The following is a 19,170-nucleotide window of genomic DNA, read 5'->3' as shown; positions in this document are numbered from 1 at the left end:
CTGGATTACTGGGGCCCTACAAAGAGTCACTGAAGCAAGAAAAGAGAGGCTGTAGCCTTGTGACGGGAGGCAAATGCACAAGCCGAGGGACTCAAGGGTTCCCGGCAGCCAGCACCAGAACCTACAGGCCGCAGGAGAAGGCAAGCCTTGCCCTGCAAGCAAAATGAACTCATAACTGTGAGCAGGAAATCCCCGTGGGTTAAGCCAACCCTTTATTGTGTGGTACTGGCGACAGCTGTTCAGACAAACTAAGAGCGCTGGCTTCTCTGTCTCCCCCAGGCCCTCCAGCAGCCAGCCAGGTTTCTGCCGTGCATTCAAACAGTGCCCAGAGTTGGAGTAAACTCTAGGGCTTAAAGAGTAGATGGGAAAAAGTTAAAAAACAAACAAAAAAACCCTGAAGCAGTTCTTGAGACCAGATCTCAGTATTCGCGCATTATCTTTCTAAATTCAAGTTCGTTTAAGTTTCAGTGAGATAATTACAGGGTGGACAAAGTTAGAGGGGAAAACTAACTAGCTGGAGTTATTTATCAAGGCTGATAAAAGCGGCCACCCCAAGTTGTAGTCCCCCTTACTAAACTACAGTGTCCCGATTATCATCGTATTACCTCCTTCTTTAGTCATTCCAGCTTTGTGACTTCCGGTTCTAGATTTCCTGAAGTTATTTTTCTTAGGTGTTGAACATCAGCTTCTTGGTTTACTTACTAGTCATGTTTTCAGTGCTCATCTGGACAAGAACATAATATTGTACGCAGAAAGAGCGATAATATTTTATTTAAAATATATACAAAATTATTACTCTGAAACATTTATATATTACTGTCAAACATACATCGTACAACACTGACTGATGTAAATTTTGGTGCCTTCATTCACTCGGTTTTATGATTCCTCTTCTGCTCAAGGCTCACGAAGAGCGTTCTCTTCATTGCCCCCTAGGGGAGGTGTCCGCTGGCTGGGTACCACTGGCTCTTTGACTCTGCCCTCGGGCACTGCCGGAGCCCTGAGCAGGTCCCCTGCCTTCCACTCAGAGCCTCCTGCGACCCTTCCCATGGAGAGCTGAAGGCAAACCCTGGCCTGAGGACACTTGGCACCCAAGTGGTTGGAGTCAGCTCGGATTAATCCCAAGCCAAATGACATTCTTCTCTCTCTCTGTTGATCTGGGTATAAAAGGAAGGCGGAGTTGGTGAGAAAAGGTGTCGATTATTTCATGACGACTCCTCCTCTGGGCCTAGATTAATGTAGCATGTGCTCTTCTCTTTACTCCCCTCTCTTCCCTGCCTCTGTCGCCACTACCACGGGAAAAATTGTGAGAGTGGGGAGCTTAGAAATAAAGTAAGAAGTGGAACAAAAATGCAGCTTCAGTGACTTTTGTTTGACCTTGAATTAGTTACCCTGAAACAAATGAGACAACTGCTTTTGGGCATGGCCTTCTGCATCCCCCCTCCCCCCAAAATGCCTTGCATCTAGTAGGCATTTAATAAATGCTCATTGCATGGGCGAATCAACAAATATATGGGAAATGGTGCCTAGGAGGAAAACAAAGCTTAGAAGTGGGGTGTTGGAGATCTGGGGAGGGGCCACCTAGACCCTCTTGCTCACTCGGCAAGTGCAAAAATGGAGGCCCAGAGAAGTGCCGTGCAATGAGCATGGGCCCACAACTACTTACTGATGGATTTATATCTGGAATCAGAGTTTCTCAATTTCTCCTCAAGTTAAGTTCCTCTCTCTTTTCAGAACTGAATCTAAAGAGAGTTTAATGGACTCAAACCTATACCCTGAGCTCAGGGCAGCTACAGAAAACCCCAACGCCAGAAGCTGCCGCTGGTGAAGGCTGGCCATAGCCGTGGCTGCCAAGTGAGGTGCAAGCACAAAGGTGCCCCCTGGTGGGCTTCATTTTGGGGTCCCTGCCAAGCCTGGGTTCGTGAGGAACCCAGTCCTGGGTGGGTGGGCCAGATGGCAGCAGCCAGCTTCTGGAGGAGCTGAACGAGTAGGAGGGGTGCAGCGGTACTGGGGAACTGCCCCGAGGGCCGGGTTTCCTTGCTTTTCTCCCCACCCCTGCAGCTGTACGGGGTGAAGTCAATTGGGCCACCCACTCTGGAGCCCCAGGGTGCTTGGAGGAAGCGTGTCAACAGAGCACAGCGGCCCACCACTTCTGACATTGAAGTGACTCCTCATAAATATTTGCTGAACAGTTGATTACAGAAGGAGCCCTGGTGGTTTTTTTCTCAGCACAACTGGAAATGGGTGGAATGAACACAAAGCAGGACATGGAAAACCGGAGGGGGAGAGCAGGGTGCAGACCGACGGCCACAGCAGACAGGGAGGGGCGGGAGGCTTCGGGGTGCAGCGACACGAGGGGGCCGGGGCTCGGGAGGAGGGTAGGGTGCATGCACGGGTGCTCAGGGGGCGCAAAGAAGAGGTGGGCGTGGTGAGCGTCTCCTTTACGCTGAGCCGCCCCAGAACTTTCCCTGGGCTTCGGCCCCGAGGCCTCGCAGGTGTCACACTGGGCTGAGGGGCTGAAGAGCACAGACGCCCTCTTCACTTCCCGGCGTGATGTGGCAGTAAGGGTGATCGGGCTTGGTCAGGGCGCCCACCTCGACCAGCGTCACCCACCGCGCTTTCCCCGTACACCGCACAAGTAACACCGAGGAACGATGGCTTCCAATAAGGTGAAAGGTAAGGACGAGAGGACACCATGTGGGATTCTCACATCAGAGCCCGGCCCCGGGAGCTGCTCCTGCAGGGCGTAGGAGCTAGGACCGCAGGAGCGCGCTCTCCAGAATCTTCCCCCCGCCCCCACTCAGCCAACTGGGCGCTCTGCTCCCCCCGCGCTGTCTACCTTCTGCACTCTCCCCACTCGACTCCCCTGTTGCCTTAAATGCCTTCTATCTTTAAAATTTTTATTTTATTTTAAATGCCTTCTAGTTTTCAGCAGACCTCCTCCTTCTGCAATGAGACGCAAATCCACCTCGCCAACACCTGGGAGCCGCCGCTCGTGGGGAACACACCGCGACTGCGCGCTCCAGGGGCCGCCGACGAAGGCGGACGAGGGCTGAGGGCCGGGGGCGCAGCGGAAGGACGGACAACTTCCGGTCCCGCGCCCGCGCGCCCGCCCTCCGCGCCCGCCGCCCTCCTCTGCCCACCGTCTACACAGCCGACTGGTTTTCGTTGCACACGTAGACGGTGCTGGGCCGGATCCTCCTCCGGAGGCGCTCGGGCACCCCGGGGAGGACTTGGCAGGTGTGGGGTAGCAGCTCCAGGCAGGCCTCGCGGAACTTTTTGATCCGCCAGCAGTAGACGATGGGGTTGAAGACGGACTTGAGGTACGTGAGCCACAGCACGCAGGTGCCGGCCGGGCGGAAGGAGGCGCTGCAGTAGAAGCGGCGGCTGAACACCGACAGCAGGCTGTAGACCGAGTGCGGCAGCCAGCAGAGCGAGAAGCCCACGAAGAGGATGAGGATGGTGGTGAAGGCCTTGGTCTTGAAGCTCAGGTCCACGCTGACCGGGTGCTGCCGCCCGCGCCGCCGCCGGACCGGCCCGGTGAGCCGCCGCAGGTCCAGGCCGTCGGGCTGGCTGTGCACGCGCACGGCGTTCTTGCGGACCGTGTTGAGGATGCACAGGTAGGAGCAGAGCATGACGCCGAAGGGCGCGAAGAACACCGCCACCACCAGCGTGGCCGCATAGGCGCGGCCGGCCGGCAGCTCGGTGTAGCCCAGCACGCACTGCGGGGCCCGCGTGGGCACCTCCACCAGCGTCCAGCCGCCGAGCGAGGGCACCGCCAGGCAGAAGGACAGCGCCCAGGACAGGGCGATGATGGCCTTGGCCCTGCGCGGGGTCAGCTTGTCCTGGCGCTGCACGATGATGAGGAAGCGGTCCACGCTGATGATGAGCAGGATGGCCACCCCCTCCAGGACGAAGAACCAGTAGAGCGTGGCCGAGAGCCGGCAAAAGGAATCCCCAAAGCGCCAGTGGACGGTGAGGAGGGTGACCGCCGTGAAGGGCATGCAGCACAGGGACAGCATGATGTCGGAGAAGGCCAGGGTGGCCAGCAGCAGGTTGATGGCCGAGCGCATGGCTGGCCTCTGGTACACGATGACGCAGACCACGGTGTTCCCGAGGAACCCCACCGCGATCATCAGCATCATAATTATTGCCAGGGACACCCTGAAGGGGGCAGGCAGCGGCGTGGCCCTGGGGTCCGGAGCGTGGCTCGTGTTCAGCAGGGGGTAGTCACGAGTCTCCATGGAAGTGCCATTACAGGCCATCGCAGAGAGAGACCCCGGGCCCGGACTGCCAGCCGTGGCCCGTCTCCCCTCAGCGCTTCGGTGGCGGCCATGTTCTGTCTGCTGTATGCATCTTCCCCCCTGGTGTCTGGCGCTGGAAAGGTTAGGAGAAGCTTCGTTCTCTGGGAGCACTGGCTGGCATTGGGGATTCATTGGTCAAATCCCTGTCGAGTCTGAGACAACTGATCGTGGCCACAGGCTTCATATTTAGATGCCATCTGTGGCCCAGAGGAAAGAAAAATACAAAAGAGAAGGAGTTAGACTTTCCAAGCCCGTTTGAATGGAGCAGGCGCCTAACTTTTACAGGTATTCTAAGCACTAGAGTCATGAGAAAGCACAACTCACTCATTTCCCATTTGTGACAAAGCTTGGTGTTTATGAACATTATTTGAACCTTGTCAAATAGCACAGGAAAGCCCACTCAGCTCTACTTTGGGAGAGCTGAGGAAGTGCATACTTTGTAATCAGCATTTATGTCATGAATGTTTGTGTAGAACTTGAATTATAATCAGCCTGAATGAATGAAGCATTGGATCAGCCAAGTTCCAGTAGGAGGTAAGCGCCGTAAGGATGGGGACTTTTGTCCATTTTATCCCAAGCACCAAGAGCAGTGCCCAACATTTATTTGTTGAGTCAATGAATAAATGTTCATTGATGCTGATCTTAGTGTTTTTTTAACATTTTATCTTGAGATAAACATACATTCACATGCGATTATAAGAAATAATAAGGTAAGACCCTACATACTTTTACCCAGATTTCATCCAACATCTTGGGTAACTGTAGTGTTGCTATGTTACTTTTTGCAGATGCTGTTGTGTTGGAAGGGAACACTTTCCAAAGATAAGCCTTTTTAAAGGGTGATGTTAAATTTTACTTTGCTTTTCATAACGATGACATGAATCGTGTTGAGTAGTATCTCCGGTCTGGAGCCAATGGCTTGTGCTGGGTGAAATCCAGTCTCCATCACTCATCCTTGGACATCCTCTGGAAGTTAACTAACTTCTGCTGGTAGGACTTCCTCATCCATGACATCAGGATAGTAACCAGGTTACTTACAGAGTAGCTGTGAAGGTAACCTGTGAGAATACCCATAAAGTGATTTACCGGGACTGGATCATAGAAGATGCCCAGTATTATTTGGGCCCGGGGGCAAACTAATTATGATGTTACAATGTTTATTGCTTAATTTGTGATGTACTCACACACACGTAAGCTATTGCATCTCTACTGGACATGCCAACAGGTGAACTGCCTGCCCCAGAGCAAGGAGGCTTAGCAGTATACCTTCCACTCAATTTCCAATACAGCTGATTGAGCCAAGCAGCTGACCCAAGGGAAGCTAATTGCTAGCCAGAGCCATGACTGCAGAGCCAAAACAGCTTAATTGTTGGAAATTTGAACTAGGGAACACTGAAGCCATTAAAGCAATTGCCATGAGAAAAATCTTATGGGGTGTAGCAGTTTGGTATTATTTATGAATTCCAGAAATAGATATTGGATTATGCTTGTAAACTGGTCTGTACCTCTGGGCATATTAAGTTGTGTATTAGTCAAAGGAGTGCTGATACAAAATACCAGAAATCTGTTGGTGTTTATAAAGAGTATTTATTTGGGGTAGAAGCTTACAGTTACCAGGCTGTAAAGCATAAGTTACTTCCCTCACCCATGTCTTTTGCCACATGTTGGGGCAAGATGGCTGCTGATGCCTGCCAAGAGTTCAGGCTTCCTGGGTTCCTCTCTTCCCGGACTCTCTTTCTCTCCAGGCTCAGCTGCTGTGCTCTCTCCACAAGGCCAGCTGTAGACTATCAGGCAAGCAGCTCTGTCTCTCCAGGGCTTCTGCCATGTGTAAGGAGCTGTCTGTATTCCTCTGTGCTCTTCTCCTGTGTATTTACTTCCTGGGCTCCAGCTCAAAACCCCAGCATAAAAAACTCCAACTCTGTCCTTTGCCATGCCTTTTATCTGTAAGTCCCCACCCACGAAGTGGTGGGGACTCAACGCCCTCCTGATGTGGCTCAATTGAAGCCCTAATCATGATTTAATCATGCCCAGGTGTAGACCAGTTTACAAACATAATCCAGTATATATTTTTGGAATTCATAAGTATATCAGACTGCTATAGGAGAATAGCAGCCATCAGCCATGTGGGATCTGAACCCCTTCTCGATTTAGCAGTGGAATGGACATTGCCATCCCAGGGTCCACAGGATGGAGGAAGGTAATATGGATTGGAGTAGACTTGCTGATATTCTACTATAGAACTGTTGTGACACTAGCAATGGAAGAAATGTATCACTGATATGAAGATGGTGGCCATAGGAGTTGCTGAAGGCAGGGAGAGGGAGGAAGAGGTGTGATATGGGACGTTTTAGGGACTTGGAGTTGTCCTGAATGATATTGCAGGGATACATGCCAGGACATTGTATATCCTGCCATAACCCACTGGATGGACCGTGGGAGAACATGAACTACAGTGTAAACTATGGTCCATGCAGTGTGGCAGTGCTCCAGGGTGTATTCACCAAATGCAATGAATGTGCCTCACTGATGAAAGGGGATGTTGATGTGGGAGGAGCGGGGGTGTGGTGGGGAGTAGGGTATATGGGAACCTCTTACGTTTTTTAATGTAACGTTTTATGTGATCTATTTACCTTTTTAAAAAAAAATACTAAAAACAACTGCTACAGGTTGTAATAATTTCAGAGGTTTCACATTTACTTGATTAAATTATGATTAGGGCTTTGATTGGGCCACGTCAATAGAACTTTGAGTCCCCGCAGAGAAGAGGATAGGACTTTTGATACTGGAGCCCCAGGAAGTAAATATATAGGAGAAGAACACAGAGGACTAGAGACAGCTCCATAAACACGGCAGAGACCCCAGAAAGAGAGAGATAGAGACTATCAGGTTCTTATCAGCTGACCTTGTGGAGAGAACAGAGCAGCTGAGCCCAGGAATAAATGAGCCCCGGGAAGAGAGACCAGCCATATACCGGCCTGCAGCTGAGACCAGAAGAAGCTGGGACCATAGAGCCTGAAGAGGAAGGCTGAACCCTTGCAGAGAGCGGCAGCCGTCTTGCTTCAACACGTGGTAACAGACTTTGGTGAGGGAAGTAATTTCTCTTTATGGCCTTGTGACAGTAAATGTCTACCCCAAATAAATACCCTTTATAAAAAACCAACCTAATTGTGGTACTTTGCATCAGCACTCTTTGGCTGACTAATACAAGGGGTATATAGAGAGAGAAGCCTCAGGGTATAGCCAAGGCCACGAGGACATGGCTGGATGTTCTCCTTTTGCTACTCACACCAACAGTCTACCCTCTCCACCTTGGCCCCTGTGCTGGGAGCTGGAGTCACCGGGCTCCTTGGCCCATTGAGAGAGAGATGAGGTCATTGTTGCCCTGGCTCCCTCCCACCAGGTTTGAGTTGGCAGGAGATTCACCCCTCTCCAGAGGGTCTCTCAGGGCAGCCCTCCAATACAGCACAATCTTTTCACCCAGTGCCCTAACTGCTCTCTGCCCACTTCCCCATCCCTCCGTCATTTCCCTTAATCCTGCCTCATCTTTGACATGAACCTCTTCCTTAAACTCTCTTTATTGACCAGTGTCTGATTCTTTCCCATTTGTCCCCTGACTGAATCAGGGGTACAAGGGATCGTGGAAAACCGAAGAGGTAGAGAGAAGTTAAGCGTGTGTAGATATCTATCTATACAGAGATGCTGAGAAATCTGCTTCAGTTACAGGTCTCCAATTACAGTTGCAATTGCATATATATCTATGTATCTTTACAATTTTAACTCCTTTCTTTGTTTTCCATTAACTTTAAAATTTTCTGGGAAGCGGACTTGGCCCAGTGGATAGGGTGTCCGCCTACCACATGGGAGGTCCGCGGTTCAAACCCTGGGCCTCCTTGACCCGTGTGGAGCTGGCCCATGCACAGTGCTGATGCGCGCAAGGAGTACCCTGCCACGCAGGGGTGTCCCCCATGTAGGGGAGCCCCACATGTAAGGAGTGTGCCCCATAAGGAGAGCCACCCCGCACAAAAGAAAGTGCAGTCTGCCCAAGAATGGCACAACACACATGGAGAACTGACACAGCAAGATGATGCAACAAAAAGAAACACAGATTCCTGGTTCCGCCGATAAGGATGGAAGCAGTCACAGAAGAACATATAGCAAATGGACACAGGCAGCGACAAGGGGGGAAGGGGAGATAAATAAATAATAAATCTTTAAAAAAAAAATTTTTCTTTTTATCTAATCTCTTACCCCAAACTTTACCATCTCCTCTCAGAGATAGCCTTTTAAAACACTTTCTGTTATGCTCATGGTTACCGCCATACCTCTAGAGGATTAGATTTCATTTCTTGATCTACTTATTTTAGACACTGTCCACTCCTCTCCCCATATGAAAGATGACAGTTTAGCTCACTTTTCACTCCCTCACTATTCTTCCTCCTGCTGATGGATAATTTATTATTTAGAAAATTAATCAATTACCTTCATAACTATAAAAAGTTATGTATCATATTCCATCAAATGTGGACAGTATCTCTTTTTCTCTACCTCAAAAGATAAGGAAATTGGCAACTCTTCCCTTTTCTTACCTCTTAACTCTCCCTTTCACATCCATCCTTTGGTCAACTGTGCTTTAGACTTTTACCTTGCTGAGGTCATTAATATTGACATTCTAGCCTGCACCCATAGCCAGGTCTTCTGTGCTTTTGTCATAAAGTGACTTTAAGAATTTAACTCCCATTGAAAATGTTTACATTTTTATGTCTGTGTAATGTTGTTCAGGGCTGGGTTGGATTGATTGTGCTGGAATTACATTTTCTTCTCAGCTGGCTCAACATTATGGTTCCAGAGGGATCATATGTGCTAAGAGCACATTCCTAGCATCGAGGCCTAATGGAGACTATTTTCTTACAACTCATCAGAGCTTCAATGCTAAAAGCATGCTACATTACACTTTGCTTCATATGCGGTCCATGACTTTCTTGGATGGCTTTTTGCAGTTCCCTTGAGTTTCTTGTTGCCTTTCTCCTTTTGCCTAGCATAATGTGCCTTTACCAAATTGTTCCAATCATGCTTTCCTGCAGGAGTCTTTTCTTCCTTCCTGGCACCTCTGCTTCCCCCTCCTGGCCTGAGCTCTTTGTTCCCTGGGTCAGCTCCAAAGCTGCTATCTTAGAATTGCCCTTCATTGCTCCTTGGTTTGGTTCCACTTTTTTCTAAACCCCTTCTCTTCTTCTTTCTGAGCTTTACTTTATTTTCCTGGAAATCATCATTAAATCACTTGTTATGAAAGGGTTCAGGGGGGTTAAGTTTTCTGAATTCTTGCTTGTCTGAAACATCTGTAGTCTGCCTCTTGAGTGATAGTTTGGCTGGCTATAGAATTTAGGCTGAAATAATGTTCCCCCTCTTCTAGCATCCATTGTTGCTGTGTTAGGTTTAAAGTGGATTTAATTCTTTTCCTTCCAAGGTGTCAAGTCTTTCCGTCTTGATGCTTGATAAGATTTTCTTTGTTCTGGTTTTCTGAAAAATATTTTTATAACGATGTACCTAGGTTTGGGTCTTTGCTCATTTACCCTGCTGGGTACTTGGTAGAGTTTTTTTAATCCAAAGACATGTATCTCAACTCTGGGAAAGTCATTCTTTTCATGTCTTCGCTCTTCTGATAATATTCTCCCCTCCCATATCTCTTAGGGGCATTTATTGGTTAGATACTCGGCCTCATTAATGGGGTCTCAATTTTGCTTTTCTCTTATGTTTTTAATTTTTATCTCATTGTTTTTGTCCTTTTTTTTTTCTATGCTCTGGGATGTGTTTCTTTTTTGTTTGTTTTTGTTCATTTTTAACTTAATGTTTAGTCCTATTTAATTTCTAATTTTGGCAATGATATTTTTAAAATCTAAGACTGCTCTCTTATTTTCTGTGTCTTTCACTTAGCACTTCATTCTTGTTTGTAGATATATTATATTCTCAAAACTGAGGTTATTAGAGATTTTATTTTAAATTTTCTTCTTATTTAAGATTGATCTCTGATTCCTATGGGGTCAGTCTCTCCATATATCTTTGCCTTTTTTTTTCCTTTCTCTTAAAGACTACTGGTTCTCCTCAAATGGCTCCTCAAATGATTCCTGCATGTCTAATCATACTTAAGATCTCAGGACTGGCTAGCTGGCACAGGTCAGTTTCCCCCAAGTTCTCTCACCTAAGTTGAGTGCCCATGGGTAGCCCTGTGTAAGTTAGGGCTTGCTTTAGTGAGAGTGGATGAGGAGTCCCCTCTCAAGCTGAGGGCTTCCCAGTATCAGAAAGAGGAAGACTTTCCTCTGGGATTCTAGCATCCATGTCAAAACCTGCGCTACTGCCAAAGGTGTGGTCAATACATTTATTGAAGAGCCCTCCATCTTTTCCTAGGGGAGAAGTAAATTTCTATAGCCTGACCTTTATATAAAAATGATCCCCACTTTTAAAAGACTTTTACCCTTTCTCTTTTTTTTTTTTAAGAAAAGCAACAGCTTTATTGCAATATAATTCACATACTATATACAGTTTGCATATTTAAAGGGTACAAGCCAATGGTTTTAATATATTCAGACATGTGCAGCTATAATCACCAGTAGATTTTAGAATATTTTCATTACCTCCAAAAGAAACACCAGACCATTTAGTTATCACACTCCTACTCACACCTCCTTACCCAGCCATAAGCAACCACTAATCCACTTTCTGTCTGTATAGGTTACCCTATTCTGGACTTTCATATGAGTGGAATCAAAAAGCTTGTGGTCTTTTGTGACAGGCTTCTTTCATACAGCATGTTTTCAAAGTTCATCCATGTTGTAGTACTTATCAGACCTTCATTCCTTTTTATAGCTTAATAGTATCCCAATATGTAGATATATCACATTTTGTTCATCAATTCATCAGTTGGTGGGCATTTGGTTGTTTCCACCTTTTGGCTGTGGTGAATAATGCTTTTAGAAACACTTGTGTACATGCTGCTGTGTGGACAGAGGTTTTCCTTCCTCTTGGGGGTATACCTGGGAGGAGATGCTGCGTCATCTGGTCACTATGTTTAATCATTTGAGGAACTGCCAGATGGTCGTCTCATCCTCACTGGCAGTGCATGAGGGTTCAGAGTTCTCCACATCCTCACCAACCCCCACTCCTCTTTTAAAATAGGATTGGAGTAGATCTCTGTTCTCACACTGCAGATATTAGTTAATTATTTCACATAAAATATTAGGAATATAGCAACCTCACCACTCATCTGTAAGGAGCGTTAAGTATATATTAGAAGTTAAGAACTCAGTCCTGGATTAGATAGACTTTATTAACGGGTCGTTTTGTTACTTAATTTCTCTAAATCTTTGTTTCTTCTTATGAAAATGGAGATAACATTAGTACCTACCAGAGAGGATTGTTGTGAGATGCATGTGGGGGGATGTACTCAAGGGGTCAGTCACCCAGTAAGCCATTCAGACATGCTAGCTGCTCATTTTTTTTTTCATTACAAGGATAGAGGATTTGTTTACTTTGGCAAAAGAAAACCTGCCCTTAAGATAGATGTATTTTGTTTCAAAAATTACCCAAAAGTAAAATAAAATTTTAAAAGGTAGGAATCTAAGGGACTAACAATTTGACTACATTTTCTTTTCACTGCCCTGAATTTTTTTTCCTGAGAAATAGGCATATCATAACTTCAGGAAAAATAATTTTGTAGTTGAGAATGCAAGAGCGAATAGTTGATGAGAAGTGGGCAGCTGTGGCGAAGGAGCCTATAGGCAGGAACTAGCGGGGTGCGCGGGCCAGCCTTCAGGACGGGCTAAGAGAATACATTTGACCATCAGAGACGCTGATGGTCCCAGAATCAAAGAATTTTAAGGAAACTTGAATCATTTCTTCATTCCTTGGCCTTCTACCTAAAACAAATTATGAGAACCAGATGAGAATTGGTCCTTTAAAAAACTTCCAGAAATACCCCAAAGACATATTCTTCTTTGGAACTCTCGTCCTGCCTTCCACTTATTTAATTCCCACCTTTTCTCCTGTGCTTACAAGAAGCTTATCTTTTTCTAAACTCCTTAGGGTCAGTTTTGTAGATTTTTAGAATTGAAGAGTGGGTGGGCAATGTAAAAATCCAGGAAGGCCAGGCCAGCTGGCCAAGAGGCTCTGTGGTGGAGCATCTTACTAAACTGACATTGGTTTAGAACTGTCAGTCCTCCGGGGTTAGAACCCAGTCTGGCTGAGCACAGTGGGAATGGACTCATTTCTCAGTGGTGGGTACAGTCATCCAAGCTCATGAGGCTGAGTTGTAAAATCAGAAATCTAGTTTATTAATTTTTAAGTCAGAACGATCTTTCCTGCAGACCCAAAATACTTGTGTTAGTATGATATAATACATTTATGCCTCAATGATCTGTTCTACAAAATGGAGATCATTACATATCTACCATAGAGGTGTAAAATAGCATGCACCGTGCCTGGTATGAAGAAGAGCATTTGTAAATTAACTCCAGTTCCCTCATTGTTTCAAGTTCATGGGCTGTTTCTTAAAGTGCAAGTTGTTTGAGGGCAGGGACCCTGTGTGAAGGTCCTCTTGGAGCACAGAATGAGGGCTATGAGTAAAACACACACTCTTCTGCATTCATGTGCCAAACCACCCTAACTGGTAGTAAATCCTTCACCTGCGTCCTTCTGTCTGCTCTAAGGTTGGGTTTTCCCCGAAGTGATAATTACGGAGAGTTATTTCATGCTTAACCACGGGAACAAATAGTGTGAGGATTTTTGTTCTCTGTTTTTTCTTTTTCTTCTTTAGGTACGTGTTTTAAGGTTGAATCTGATTAAAATTGTTTGGGCTTCTGGGAAACAACTTGTCTGAGATATTTCAATTTGGCCACAGACCTATTGTGAATATTCGAATCAAGAGAGCTTTTATTACCATCAAAGATCACAGTGGAAGGTAACAAACAAGTAGGAAATGTCTCTCTCTCTTTTTTTAAAGATTTATTTATTTATTCCCCCCACCCCTCATTGTTTTTGTGTTCACTCTCTGCTCTCTGTGTCCATTTGCTGTCTGTTCTTCTGTGTCTGCTTGTCTTCACTTTAGGCAGCACTGGGACCTACCAGAGTGGGAGAGTGGGGCTCAATCTCTTGCACCACCTCAGCTACATGGTCTGCTGCATCTCTTTTTGCCCCTCCTGTGTGTCTCTTTTTGTTGCATCATCTTGCTGCACTAGCTTTCCACTCAAGCCAGCTTGCCACGCAGGCCAGGACCCTGCTTGGGCCAGCTCCCCACGTGGGCCAGCACTCCATGTGGACCAGCTCTTCAGTCGGGCCAGCTCACCACACAGGACAGCCTGCCTTCCCCAGGATGCCCTGGGACTCGAACCCTGGACCTCCCACATGGTAGATGGGAGCCCAATCTCTTATGCCACACCTGTTTCCCTAAGAAATGTTTTCTTGATGTTTGAAATATCACTTACCATCTCTCTGGTACTTTTCACTTGAAGGAGTGGAAATCACCATGTGAATTGTAAACCAGGACAAGTTGGGGAACTGAACCATTTCCAGGTACTTATTGTAGACTCTGTCCAAACAATCTCGGCCTGGAACCAGAAGGGCATGCAGGAGTTTGGAGAGTAAGTCATCGTCTCAAACAGAAGTATAATTAATCAAGTAAAGAGAAGTATAATTAATCAGGCTGGTGTCGTGGCCCTGACACGTGGCACATTGACAGAGACCCAGTGAGTTGTGTCCATACCAAAGACGGATGACACTTCAGGCGTGAGCCAAGAGAAAATGCCACCATCCACACACTGAACTTACTGCCACCTTTTCTGAACTATGTCTACCGGCAGCACCCCTATTCCCTCTGTGAATCTGTACAGTGAACCATTCTTTTCAAATGCTATCTCAAGTCATCTAGAGGTGGGAGGAAGGCAGAGAAGTTATCCCAGCTGGACACAGAAAGGGACGCGCAGATACAGTCCTGACCAGCGCAAGTTTAGATAAGTAGTGAAAAGTGGGACAGAGACTGTAAAGCAGGTTTCTGGTACTAGACTTCAGAAGAGGAATTAGCCTCTGGTTGGGATCCTGGCTTGGGGGAGATGGATTTCACATCTGTGACTCTGACAAGAATAGAGAAGAGTTAGGATGAAATTTCACACAAGTTGAGGTATAGATGATCTTAAGGTGAGATCACACCCTGTTTCTTCTTTATTGGTAGATGATGAAAGGCTTTTAAAAACTGACCTTCAGGGAAACGGACTTTGGCCCAGTGGTTAGGGCGTCCGTCTACCACATGGGAGGCCCCCAGTTCAAGCCCCGGGCCTCCTTGACCCGTGTGGAGCTGGCCCATGCGCAGTGCTGATGCATGCAAGGAGTGCCGCACCACGCAGGGTGTCCCCCGCGTAGGGGAGCCCCACGCGCAAGGAGTGCACCCATAAGGAGAGCCGCCCAGCGTGAAAGAAAAAGTGCAGCCTGCCCGGGAATGGCGCCGCCCACACTTCCCGTGCCGCTGACGACAACAGAAGCGGACAAAGAAACAAGAAACAAGACGCAGCAAAAAGACACAGAAAACAGACAACCGGGGGAGGGGAGGGGAATTAAATAAAAATAAATCTTTAAAAAAAAAAAAACCTTCAATGGTTGATGCCCCGAGGATAAAGAAGTTATCTTTTTCTCTGCTGAAAATTATCTTTTTCTCTTATGAAAATTCTATACACCCTGAGGTGTTTCCCTAAAAGCTTTTCCCCCCATTTCCCGCCCCTGAAGCTGGCAGCAGCCCGGCATTGCCTTGTCCCATCTGTCCCTCATCTGGACTTCCGTATCCAACATGATGAGGAGATTCTGCCAGATGTCCTGAGGGGCGAGGAGGCCGGGGTGTGAGGTAGAGGCAGGGCCCCCGGCTCACCAAGGAGCACGTCCCCGAGGCCAGGAGCGCAGGAGAGGGTGCAGCAGCCTGGGGTTCTAGAAGGAGATGGAGCTGTGGCCTCTCAGAGCACCTCCCCAAGGATCTGGCCCGTCCTAACAACGAGCCTGAAGCCAGAGATTAGCCTGCAATAGGGTGTTGTCATGAACTTCTCAAACTTGTAGTTCCAGGCAGCAAATCTCTGCTTGGGAGTGTTTGGCTTCAGGTTGACAGGAGGGAGAAAATAGGAAACGTCCTTCTCCTTCTTCCCCCATCTTCAAGGTCAGACTGAAAGAGGCCAACCAGGCTGTACATATGTTGACTGAAATGGGGAGAGAGAAAACCTGGAATGAAGAGGGCAAAGCAGTGTGTGGACAGAAGGGAGAGAAGGGAGAGGAAAATTTAGCAGAGAATGATTTTCTGGTCAGCCCACGAGTCAGGAAAAAGGGAAATCCAAGCCCAGAAGAGGGGGCTGGAAGAGCCAGCCAGGGAATTTCCTTGGGTAAAAGGAAGTGTCTGGTCACTGGGTTACTAAGGAGGCTCATATCTGCATTCCTAGATGCCTTTGCAACAGAAGAGCCAAAAGAGAGGGCTGCGTGGGGACAGCGGGACCATTCCTAAGTGCCTGAGGTCGCCTTCGTTCAGGGAGCGTCGTCTTCAGGGTTGTTCAGGAAAACGGCTGAGTCTTCCCGCTCAGCAGCTGCCCACTCAGCGTGAAGCCGCACCTGGTAGCCTCCCCTGCAACTCCCCTCACTCCTGCAGGTGGCGCTCCTTTGTCACACCTTCCTTTTCCTAGAGCAAAGGGGGCCAGTGGCTCTTCTCTCTTCCCAGGTTGCTCTCTACCTATGCCTGTTAGGATATTCCTCCTGAGTGGCTCCTTCCCCCAGCTCTGAGCTTCTCGAGATGGCCCATTCATCTCGTTCCCGGATGCTGGCCCAGCATGTGACTCGAGGCGGAATGCTGCCTGACTGCTGGCTTCCCGCCAACAGGAGAGCAAAACTGGTCAAATGTTCTGCACCGTAGAGTGTTTTTTTTTTTTTCAGCTAAGATAGTTTTTTTCAATTTTCTTTTAGATGTTACGTTAAAAAAATATGAGGTTCCCATATACCCCCCACCCCACCCATGCCACCCCTCCCCCATCAACAAACTCTTCCATCATTGTGGCACATCCACTGCACCCGGCGAATACATTCCGGAGAACTGCTGCAGCACATGGACAGTAGTCCACATTGTAGTCCACACTCTCCCCCAGGCCACTCACTGGGCCATGGCAGGACACACAACATCCAGCATCCGTCCCTGCGGCATTACCTAGGACAACTCCAAATCCTGAAAATTCCCCCATACCATATCTCTTCTTCCCTCTCCCAAGCATCAGCAGCCACCGTGGCCACCCTCTCCACATCACTACTATAATTTCTTCCCTTACTAATCACAATAGTTCCCCAGCAGAACACCAGTTAAGTCCACTCTAATCCATACTCTATTCCTCCATCTTGTGGACCTGGGATGGCTATGTCCAGTCCCCCTCTACATCAAGAGGGGGCTTAGATCCCACAAGGATGATGGATGCAATTCTCCTGCTTGCAGCTGTAGGCACTCTTGGCTCCCTGGTGTGGTGGTTGACCCTCTTCACCTCCCTGTCAACTGGCCAGGGTAAGTCTAAAAAACCAGAGGGTAGGAGCTGCAAGTCTGCTGAGGCAGGGCCTGACTATCACATGGACAGTTCATAGATTCGGGTCTCCTGAGTGTTTTTTTACAAACGTAAAAGTCCTGATATTTACATTTTGATGCACAGATTTAGATGTGCGCATGTGTGCGTGTGTGTGTATGTGTGTGTGTGTTCTATCCAATGGAATGTACTTCTTCAGGTTCTATCCAGCCGAATGGTGGGAATTTGGTGACCTCTTTCTTCACAGTCTAGCATTGCACCAGGTGACCCATTGCTGCTTGTGAGCTGGATTTTTAATCCCTCCTCCAGAAGAACATATTGGCTCAGAATGCCAAATGTTAGAAATGAAGTCCATTCTGGCAGACGGGAGAGATGCCTCTTTGATGAGGAACAGCTTGACTCCACCATTACCTACAACTTTGTCACCTGTCTTTTTGATACAAACTATCAAACAGATGGTGTATTTCAATTTCAATAACTTTATTGGCAATGAAAAAAATGTGAAAGACCTGCCAAAAGTAATACATTGAATAGCTGTGTTTAGAAGCAGGTGTTATTCCACGTGTCTCAACTTCTTAAGAAAAGTGAGTTGAAAGGGACCTGATTTGTTTTATTCCTCAACTCAGGTAAGACTGCTGGGGGTGGGGGGGATGATTTTCAAGTAGGACAGAATTCAGAAGACTTTTATGAAGGGAATGTTTATGGGCTATTTGGACAATTTACTCAGTGCTTACAGGAGTCAGGCTAAGCCTTTTAGCAAAGCCTGGTGGCTCTCAGGGGCTGGCCCTGGACCCGCTGCATCAGCATCACCCAGGAACTTGCTAGAAATGCAAATGCTGGTGTCTACCCCAGAACTACCAAATAAGAATCCCTGGGGGAAGGGCCCAGCTACCTGCGTGCTGTCAAGCCCTCCAAGTGATTGGATGTCCTCAAGCTTGGGAATTATGGGCACAGCTGATCTCATTTAGTCCTGGCAGAGACTCAGTTTTGTAGACAAGGAAACTAAGGAATAGTTATTTACCTAGTAGGTGTAGTGGCACCTACTTCAGGACCCATAGCCTTAATCCCTGTGCAAATGGTAGTAAAGGAGTTTATATCAGATGTGGATATAGAAATGAGTGTCCTTGAGGAACACTAATGCTCTCCTTCAGCAGGAACAGATAAGAAGCAAGGAATAATTCAGTTATGCTGGATAGGACCAGCAAGGGCAGGAGCTTAGGAGATCACAGGACAGTCACCGCAGACCCCAGAACCCCTGACCGCTCCCTTGCCTGTGATCACACTCTGTGCAGCCCGTGAGGGAGTCTCCAAGGATGCTTCTGCAGTAAATGTGGATGAGACCTAACCGCCCCCTCAACTGTAAAATCTGCTGGCTGGGGGAGATGGATGTGCTCAAGTGATTGAGCTCCCACCTACCCCATGGGAGGTCTGTGGTGTGGTTCCTGGTGCCTCCTAAAGACAACAGTGAGCTGGCATGATGGGCAGGTGCAGCGAGCTGATGCAAGAGGATGATGCAACAAGAGATTCAAGAAGGAAAACATGAGAGACACAACAAAGCAGGGAGCAGAGGTTCCCAGTGCCTCCTAAAGAGGATGAACAAGATGAGTTGACGTGACAGGCAGGCACAGCACGCAGTTGCAACAAGATGACAACAAGGTGACACGACGAGACACAAGAAGAAAAAAATAACATAATGAGAGAGACAACAAAACAGGGAGTGGAGGTGGCTCAAGTACCTCCCTCCCACATTGGAGGTCCCAGGTTCAGTTCCTGGTGCCTCCTAAAGAAACAAGGAAGACAGACACAGCCAATGCAAACAACAAGGGGGTGGTGTAGGGAAGGGTTAAAAGTGGCATCAAAACGAGGGGGGGCCCAATGGTGAGAAGTGAGGGCGGGGCCTAAGTGAGAAGGGCCAATGGTGAGTGCTGGGGGCGGGGCCAGTAGTGAAAGTGGCGCCAAATTTGAAAAGCAGCCTGGGGTGAAAGCTGTGTGCAGCCTGCCCAACGCCCTGCAATGTAGAGAGCAAGGGAGCAGCAACTGAGAGTGGAAACTGCTGAATTTAGTTAGATCTCTCAGATAGGCTGTAACCCCTAAAGTACCCAATCAATGGGGAACGGGAGGAAATGGCATGTTAGGTTTAGGGTATAAATGTCAGTGTTTCTTGCTGTTTGGTACGCCCGTTCTTGCAAGATCGTTAATAAAATTCGTTTCTCCTCCACAATCAGGTGAGCTTTTGTTCTCTTACAGGTGCAGCTTTCTTTCTAACAGTGGGGAGAAATAAATAAATAAATCTTAAA

General features: G+C 47.6%; 1 protein-coding gene across 4 annotated transcripts in view; it reads right to left on the bottom strand.

Annotated features, from left to right (window-relative positions):
* Window positions 1-745: 745 nt before the first annotated feature.
* The window catches only part of GPR45 (G protein-coupled receptor 45), an 89,105-nt gene continuing 70,680 nt past the window's right edge, over window positions 746-19,170 (bottom strand). For 3 of the 4 annotated variants that reach the window (XM_058278274.1, XM_058278276.1, XM_058278278.1), the window contains one exon: window positions 746-4,501. In XM_058278274.1, coding sequence (XP_058134257.1) covers window positions 3,147-4,436 — 1,290 coding nt within the window. In that variant the 5' untranslated portion in view covers window positions 4,437-4,501 and the 3' untranslated portion in view covers window positions 746-3,146. Of the gene's footprint in view, window positions 4,502-13,774; window positions 13,898-19,170 lie in introns of all 4 variants that reach the window. The other variant, XM_023592511.2, reaches the window with a different exon arrangement.

Source organism: Dasypus novemcinctus, chromosome 17 (genome assembly GCF_030445035.2).
Source record: "Dasypus novemcinctus isolate mDasNov1 chromosome 17, mDasNov1.1.hap2, whole genome shotgun sequence".
Lineage (NCBI taxonomy): Eukaryota > Metazoa > Chordata > Mammalia > Cingulata > Dasypodidae > Dasypus > Dasypus novemcinctus.
Note: the sequence above shows the minus strand (reverse complement) of the source record. Positions and strands in the feature narration are given on the sequence as shown.